We start from the raw sequence: 8262 nt of genomic DNA on the forward strand, positions 1-8262 counted from the left end.
AGAAATGATCTGGTGCTTGTCTATTGTTTAACACCCCCACTTACCCCTCCTACCGTGTCCTGCTACACATTCCTCATCACTGTGATGTGTTGCACTCACAGCATTATCATACACAGAATGTTATCAAGGTGTGGTGTTTTTTTTTTTTTTTGTTTGTTTTTTAACTTTAAAAAACTGACTTCCTGTCCAGATTTTAAAAACAGAATAACATGCACACTGCTACCCAATTCTCATGTAGCTCTGTCTGATAGCCTACATTCCAGCGTTCATATTGGTCCCTACCAATATGTTTGGATAAAATCTAGTATCATGGGGCGAATATACAGACTGGGAGTGGAAGCCAGGAACTGGGTAATATCGGATGCAAATGAAAGCTTGCTCTAGGATCCCCTAGGTTATACCCCACTCCAAACAAGTAATCACCTGGGAGTGGAAGCCAGGAACTGGGTAATATCGGATGCAAATGAAAGCTTGCTCTAGGATCCCCTAGGTTATACCCCACTCCAAACAAGTAATCACCTGGGAAGATCCACCTAGAGGATTAAATGCTTACCCAGTGCCACAGCTAGAGGATGCCATAGCACAGGCTGCAGTAGTTACCAAGGGCTGACCACATTGACTTGTTACTGGTGCAGTCAAGTATTTAAGAGTTTAGTGAGCAAATTCTGGTGTATAAAACATCAAAGTTCTTTTGTTGCAATACATTTTAAAACTTGTGTATACATCTACACCTTCGCTCAGCAGGGGTGGACAAATCAATATGTAATCCAGGAGGATTTTTTTTTTTGGAAGCCTAGATAACCTCAAAAGTTGGGCAGCAGCTGTCATTTTTAAGGAGCATTGGCTGCTGGCTCCTGGGATTTATCCAGCATCGGTGTAATGGGAAAGTTAAACTTTTCACGTAATTTTTTTGCAGTTACATGTTCACAAAGTAGCCATATTTGTCCTAATCCTATTTATAATTGCTTTCCTTAACTAACCATCAAGTTTTATCCTTTTTTCTGAAGACGTGAAAAATAGATCCTTTTATGGGGTGCTATGGACACATTTCTTTGGAACATTTTGCTCACATTTCACTACAAATTGTTTTGAGCTTCATTGTTCTTCTCTTCCAGATGACGATGATTTGGATGATGACCTCTCGGAAGTTGAAACGCCTAAAGTAAAGAAAAAGAAGAAACCCAAAAAGGCACGGGAATCCAAAACCCCTAAAGGAAAGCGTCAGAAAAAGGAGGTGAGTGTGTTGTAGTTGAACTGTACCTAAGGTGGCACATGGTATTCTTGTGGCAGAGGTGGGCCAGGTGAAAGCAGGTAGCTATTGGTGTGGACTGGGATGCGCTGTGGGGGAGAGTGGTGTGGACTGAACTGGAATGTAGTGGGGCCTGGGATGTGCTGCGGGGAGGCTGGTGGGGCCTGGGATGCGCAGCGGGGAGGCTGGTATGCGCAGCGGGGATTTTTTTTTTTTTTGTTTGTTTTTTAACTTTAAAAAACTGACTTCCTGTCCAGATTTTAAAAACAGAATAACATGCACACTGCTACCCAATTCTCATGTAGCTCTGTCTGATAGCCTACATTCCAGCGTTCATATTGGTCCCTACCAATATGTTTGGATAAAATCTAGTATCATGGGGCGAATATACAGACTGGGAGTGGAAGCCAGGAACTGGGTAATATCGGATGCAAATGAAAGCTTGCTCTAGGATCCCCTAGGTTATACCCCACTCCAAACAAGTAATCACCTGGGAGTGGAAGCCAGGAACTGGGTAATATCGGATGCAAATGAAAGCTTGCTCTAGGATCCCCTAGGTTATACCCCACTCCAAACAAGTAATCACCTGGGAAGATCCACCTAGAGGATTAAATGCTTACCCAGTGCCACAGCTAGAGGATGCCATAGCACAGGCTGCAGTAGTTACCAAGGGCTGACCACATTGACTTGTTACTGGTGCAGTCAAGTATTTAAGAGTTTAGTGAGCAAATTCTGGTGTATAAAACATCAAAGTTCTTTTGTTGCAATACATTTTAAAACTTGTGTATACATCTACACCTTCGCTCAGCAGGGGTGGACAAATCAATATGTAATCCAGGAGGATTTTTTTTTTTGGAAGCCTAGATAACCTCAAAAGTTGGGCAGCAGCTGTCATTTTTAAGGAGCATTGGCTGCTGGCTCCTGGGATTTATCCAGCATCGGTGTAATGGGAAAGTTAAACTTTTCACGTAATTTTTTTGCAGTTACATGTTCACAAAGTAGCCATATTTGTCCTAATCCTATTTATAATTGCTTTCCTTAACTAACCATCAAGTTTTATCCTTTTTTCTGAAGACGTGAAAAATAGATCCTTTTATGGGGTGCTATGGACACATTTCTTTGGAACATTTTGCTCACATTTCACTACAAATTGTTTTGAGCTTCATTGTTCTTCTCTTCCAGATGACGATGATTTGGATGATGACCTCTCGGAAGTTGAAACGCCTAAAGTAAAGAAAAAGAAGAAACCCAAAAAGGCACGGGAATCCAAAACCCCTAAAGGAAAGCGTCAGAAAAAGGAGGTGAGTGTGTTGTAGTTGAACTGTACCTAAGGTGGCACATGGTATTCTTGTGGCAGAGGTGGGCCAGGTGAAAGCAGGTAGCTATTGGTGTGGACTGGGATGCGCTGTGGGGGAGAGTGGTGTGGACTGAACTGGAATGTAGTGGGGCCTGGCATGCGCTGCGGGGAGGCTGGTGGGGCCTGGCATGCGCTATGGACAGATAACAGATAGAAGAAGGGCTTGTGTAGGTAGGCAAATGCTGTGTGCAGTTTCAGTTTTGTTTTTTTTTTTTACATTTGACCTGCAGTTGATTTCTTGAGCTGCTTTTCCATTCTCATTGAGTTGTAGCGAGAGAGAAGCAGTTCTGACAATTTAAGCATACATAGGTTGACTGTGTGTGTTGGAATTAAAGCACAAATGTTAAGTTTGCCATGAGAAATACCATATACTGTTTTTTTTGCAGGATCTGGAGGACAGCTCAGGGGAAGGAAATGATTTTGGGGATGATGATCTGGGAACCCTTCGCTCAGACAGCGAGGGCAGTGATTATACCCCTGGAAAGAAGAAGAAAAAGAAGCTGTCGCAGAAGAAAGAAAAGAAACAGAAGGTGAAACCACGTGAGGAGGATGAAGATGATGATGACGACGATTCCAAGGTCAGTGGGCCGGAGAGTACAAAATGGTTTTCCTTCATTTTCTGTGGTTTTTGGATCTTTATGCATCTGCTCAAATATAAAACCATGTTGGAACTGTGTCTTTCATTGGATTCTATGACTGTGCCACCATAGTTGAAGGCACGGTGGCTAAGAAACCGTTGCAATGCTGATCATCGGATCAGGCCGGTGAAATAAAGATCCCTTCTCGTGGCTGGTTTGCTACTTGAACAAAACAAAGCCCAACTCTAGCTACAAAAAATTGATTAGGATAAAGCGGAGGAGAGTTGTTGCCCTTGTCAGGGTTTATTGCGGTCTTTTACTGTATTTGGGAGGTCTCCCCTCACTTCCCAGAGCTGAGGAAAACCTCTCCCAACGGGGACACACAATAAGCATATTTTTGTTAGACTGGGGAAGGCCTACAATTTTCTGTTTTGGAAAGCTGTTCCAGCGTCTTAATGAAATGGGGGGGGGGGAGAAACGCTTTTAAAGGTCTGGGTCAGAGGACTTGCTTAAACCACCGATCTATTGGTGCTACACAAAACTGAACCAGTGTTTGTTTTATTGGCCTGATGAACTGTTTAGTCTTCAATTCCTAGTGAATGGATAGCCTGCTTTCTGCGACATGTTGGTCTTGCGATACAATGGCACATCCATTGCATCTGGGAACAGGTAGCATTTAAACTGGCTTCGGTGTGTACTAGCAGTGCTGGGATGTTTTGCCTTTTTACCTTCTGTGTTCCTAAAAAATACGTGGTTCTGTTTATGCCGCGCAGGAACCAAAGACTTCATCACAACTTTTGGAAGACTGGGGAATGGAGGACATTGATCATATGTTCACGGAGGATGATTACAGGACATTGACTAACTACAAGGCTTTCAGTCAGTTTGTCAGGTAAGCTTTTAGCTTGGTTTTTTTTTTGTTCTTCTCCACAGGTTTATTTTACTTTTGGCATTCCATTGCATACCATTCTGATCTCCGCCATGTCTTTTCATATAGGCCTCTGATTGCTGCAAAGAACCCTAAAATTGCAGTTTCTAAGATGATGATGGTTCTTGGAGCCAAGTGGAGGGAATTCAGCACCAACAATCCATTAAAGGGCAGCTCTGGGGCATCAGTGGCTGCTGCAGCTGCCGCCGCCGAGGCTGTGGTCGCCAGCATGGTAGCCTCTACAGAGGTGGTTGCTCCTCCACCGCCGCCACCACCGCCGCCACCACCTCCAGCTGAAGTTCCATTGCGCAAAGCCAAGACTAAGGAAGGAAAAGGCAAGTATGCAGATCACAGGGTCACTTGTGCACAGGAGTTCAGCAGCCCAGATACTTCTTGTGTTTTGCAGCTTTTTGTGTATACTGTTTACAAAGTGGCAGAACAGCCATTAAAGTATATCTAAACCCTATAATAAACCTTTAATATAGTACAGCCTAATAAACAACAATATATTAGATGTGAGGGCTGCAATAGTTGCATTTTTATAAAGGCTTCCCCCCTCCTTTTATACTCGCATGGTGATCTGGCCAGTAACACCCTTCCTGTCCTAGGGTGACTACACTCACTCCTCCACAGTATCAGGAGGCAATGTAGGCACCCTCGGACAGCAGCATTGCCCACTTGTGAAGAGGGTAGTGTTAGATGGACTAGTAGATTTGGGGTGGCCATACACTGCTCTATTTTGTTCAATCCGCGGGCAGAACAAAAAAATAAAATAGAACAGATTCCTTCATCACTACTGACATTTGTCAATCGAGGAATCCCACTGTTTGCATTGTATTCTGTCAGCGGTACCAGCCACTGTCCAGAATACCCAAACAGAGCCTGCAGCTCATTGGCTGCCGGCATTGATCGTACAAAGCTTTTCCAGCCAGCTCCTTCGATCAGCTGATCAAGGGATGCCGGCCGAAAGGGTGCCGACAGCGGCACACAATGTGTTCCCCAAACCCGGCATCCCCCTGTTAATGTTAAATGGTTTGTCTCAGTCCTCTTACTTGTACTGGACATTTTTGGTCTGTTAAAGTTGGTTGAAAAATAACTCCCTAGCAGGACCAACTGCTGACGGGTAATGGAGCTGTTACTGGGGGTGCCGCTGTGTTAATGCTATTGACAGACTTTATCATATGTCACTTTAAAGTCACCTCTGCATAGTCTTCCTTAGGTGAATAATCAGTGTGGTGAATCACTTAGTGCTGACGCATCGCCTCTGGCATCTACAAAAGATTTTGCTCTAGTTTTCTATGCCTTCACCATCACAGGCATGAGACTAGCAGTTAGGCAGTTGAGTCAACGTTCTAGCAAAATCTATCGGTTACGTTTTGACACTGTCGTTTGCGATTTGCAATGGTTGATGTGCTAGGCTGAGCTGGATCTCTTGCTACAGAGTGATCTAGTGATTTCAAATTGCCTATAACCATACAGCACCGAAATATTCCTTCAGGGTAAGCTAGGCCTTTGGATGGGGAGTGCGGCCTATAGTTTCTACTGTACTTCTGCAGAGTGCTCAAACTAACAGACCTTTTGGCATCTAAATGATGCTATGACGAATTACAAGTTGTACATCAGGGATCCTTTGGTGATGATGCTGTCTGCAGCGTTGTTGTAGTAGTAGTATATGCTGGTTGTTTTTACCTTCATGCATTCTCTGCATGAAGTTAAAAAAAAAGCCCATTACCTTTTTGTCCCCCACACACTTACCTGTGCACACTGCTGGCAGTCCCTAAAGTGATCCTCCGTTCCCCGAACTTCCTGTTTGTAGGGGAGGACACTGAGGGCAGAGGAGCCCTAGGCTGCTTATGCCATCAAACTCTTGGGAGGGGAGGAGGGGGCGTAGCTTGCCACACTCTTGTGTATCTATGGACGCACACCGCTACTTGTGAGCACGGCCAGGAACATGCACGGGTGTCTCCACAGCAGCAGCTGGGCTGATGGAGACACTCGTGTAGGGGGTGGGAGGAAGCCTGATGCAGGGACCCACTAGAGAACAAGGAATTGAAACCTTAAAAAAAATAACGATCTGCATCCACATGGGCATATGGGCCTCCCATGCATAAAAAAAGCTAAAGGTTTAATATCACTTAAAGATGAAACTTGTTGCAAGTGTCCACATCTGCCCCTTATGACACTTTTAGTCTGGCAGGATTTGTAAAGCTGAAAATGTTTATTTCAGCCTGAATAAAGTTAGTACTCTGTAGAAGATTATCACACTGCTGCAATGACTATCTTTGCTATCTAGAAGATGCGTAAACAAATTAAGTGAAATCTCTCAATGGCCATAATTTGTTGTGCACGGGTTGGCAAACTCAGGCCCTCCATCCCTGCAAATCCCATGAGGCATTACAAGATCACGGGGATGACTCCCAGAAGCAGATGCATAATGGGATTTGTAGTGTCACCACAGCTGGAGGGCCATAGTTTGCCCACGCCTTGTTTAATTGGTCAGCCAAGCACTCGTAAAGGTGACCATGGCCATCTTGCTGTGGGTAAAGAGCCATTTATGACCAGATTGGGCACCAAACTGTCTATAGGGGAACTCTGACAGTCCTGCACTGCTGCTCTCCAGAGAATATAATCAGACCGGTTAGAAGATCTTGTCTAGTTGCAGTTTTGATGATAAGCTGACAGACATTTTAGAGTATGCAGTTGTGCTTTTTCCTGCCTCTCTGATACCTAAACAGGAAGGTTCGGGCAAACAGTTTTTTCCGGTTTAGGGGAGTATGTGTCTGCAGGAATTGTGAGAAGAGTATAATCCAACCGATGTGTGGCAGCAGTTTAAACATACGAACTGGTTCTTAGTTAGAATAAGCAATAGTAAGAAGACCTGAATTCTGCAGACACTGGCACTGTTGGGGTTGTCCTATTTGCTCTTGACACTTATCGTAGAAAGTCTTTAATGTGGTTATGTATGACTGGGGTTGGCTTCCCCCACTCCCCCACTCCCCCACAAAAAATAATAAATACCAAATGCTCATGTTTTTTAGGACCCAACGCCAGGAAGAAACCAAAGGTTATGCGTCCCCCAGAAAATAAAAAGACCAAAGCCAAGAAGGTTGCCCCTCTGAAGATCAAGCTTGGGGGCTTTGGTACGAAACGCAAACGCTCCTCTGTAAGTGTCCACTGCCACTGGTCATTTGTGTCTTCATTTACTGTCGGCCTGAGATCTGAACCTTTTTTTCCATTATCTGGTCTCTGCAGAGCGAAGAGGAGGACCTTGATGTGGACTCGGACTATGATGAGGGCAGCATGAACAGCATGTCTGTATCTGACGGATCCACTAGCAAGAGCAGCCGAAGCCGCAAGAAACTTAGAGCCAGCAAGAAGAAGAAGAAGGGTAAGTGTCGGGCTTGTGGACTGCAAATATATATAACTGCAAGCAAATGGCTAAATGCACATATGAGGGAGCTCTTCGTCCCAAGATTTGTATTTCTGCCCATCTTACACAGCGCAGCCCTTTCTGGCAGGACAGGAGACCTCCCTTTTCTCTGCAAATCAGTAACACTTGCAGGTTTTGCCTGTGATTTGACAGTGAAGGAGAAGCAGACTGATGAGCTTCTCGTTGGCACATGCAGCACATTTAATTGGCTCCCTGTGAAGGTTTTTTTCCATTCCTGGTCTGTGCTTTGCTGTATAGTGAAATGCAAAAGGCTGATAAAAATCAAATTTAGATACTTTTAACTTTTGCATAAAAAAACTTTGTATTAATGAATAGAGATCTGCATTAATTTATATCTGCCTGGAATTTTAGCTTTTAAACCAGTGGGATATTTAATATTTTGTGTTTTTTTTTTTTTTTTTAAAGGTGAGGAGGAAGTAACAGCAGGTGTTGTTGATGGCTATGAAACGGACCACCAGGACTACTGTGAGGTTTGCCAGCAAGGAGGGGAGATCATCCTCTGCGATACTTGTCCTCGAGCATACCACATGGTTTGCCTGGACCCAGACATGGACAAGGCACCCGAGGGCAAATGGAGCTGCCCGCATTGTGTAAGTTGACACATGTTCGTGCACCACAGTGACACACTAAACATTGTCTTCTCTTTCTATATATATATATATATATATATACAGACTTATTGATATCTTTTTTTACAGA

At 44.1% G+C, this 8262-nt stretch overlaps 1 protein-coding gene across 3 annotated transcripts in view; it reads left to right on the forward strand.

Moving 5' to 3' along the window:
- CHD4 (chromodomain helicase DNA binding protein 4) overlaps nucleotides 1-8262 on the forward strand; it is a 53751-nt gene that overhangs the window by 23299 nt on the left and 22190 nt on the right. For 2 of the 3 annotated variants that reach the window (XM_018553205.1, XM_018553204.1), the window contains exons 3-9: nucleotides 1116-1234; nucleotides 2993-3184; nucleotides 3958-4076; nucleotides 4182-4447; nucleotides 7151-7275; nucleotides 7365-7500; nucleotides 7969-8153. In XM_018553205.1, the coding sequence (XP_018408707.1) occupies nucleotides 1116-1234; nucleotides 2993-3184; nucleotides 3958-4076; nucleotides 4182-4447; nucleotides 7151-7275; nucleotides 7365-7500; nucleotides 7969-8153 (1142 nt within the window). Of the gene's footprint in view, nucleotides 1-1115; nucleotides 1239-2777; nucleotides 2798-2992; nucleotides 3185-3957; nucleotides 4077-4181; nucleotides 4448-7150; nucleotides 7276-7364; nucleotides 7501-7968; nucleotides 8154-8262 lie in introns of all 3 variants that reach the window. The other variant, XM_018553206.1, reaches the window with a different exon arrangement.

This window comes from Nanorana parkeri, unplaced genomic scaffold (genome assembly GCF_000935625.1).
Source record: "Nanorana parkeri isolate BGI_ZX_2015 unplaced genomic scaffold, ASM93562v1 scaffold113, whole genome shotgun sequence".
NCBI lineage: Eukaryota > Metazoa > Chordata > Amphibia > Anura > Dicroglossidae > Nanorana > Nanorana parkeri.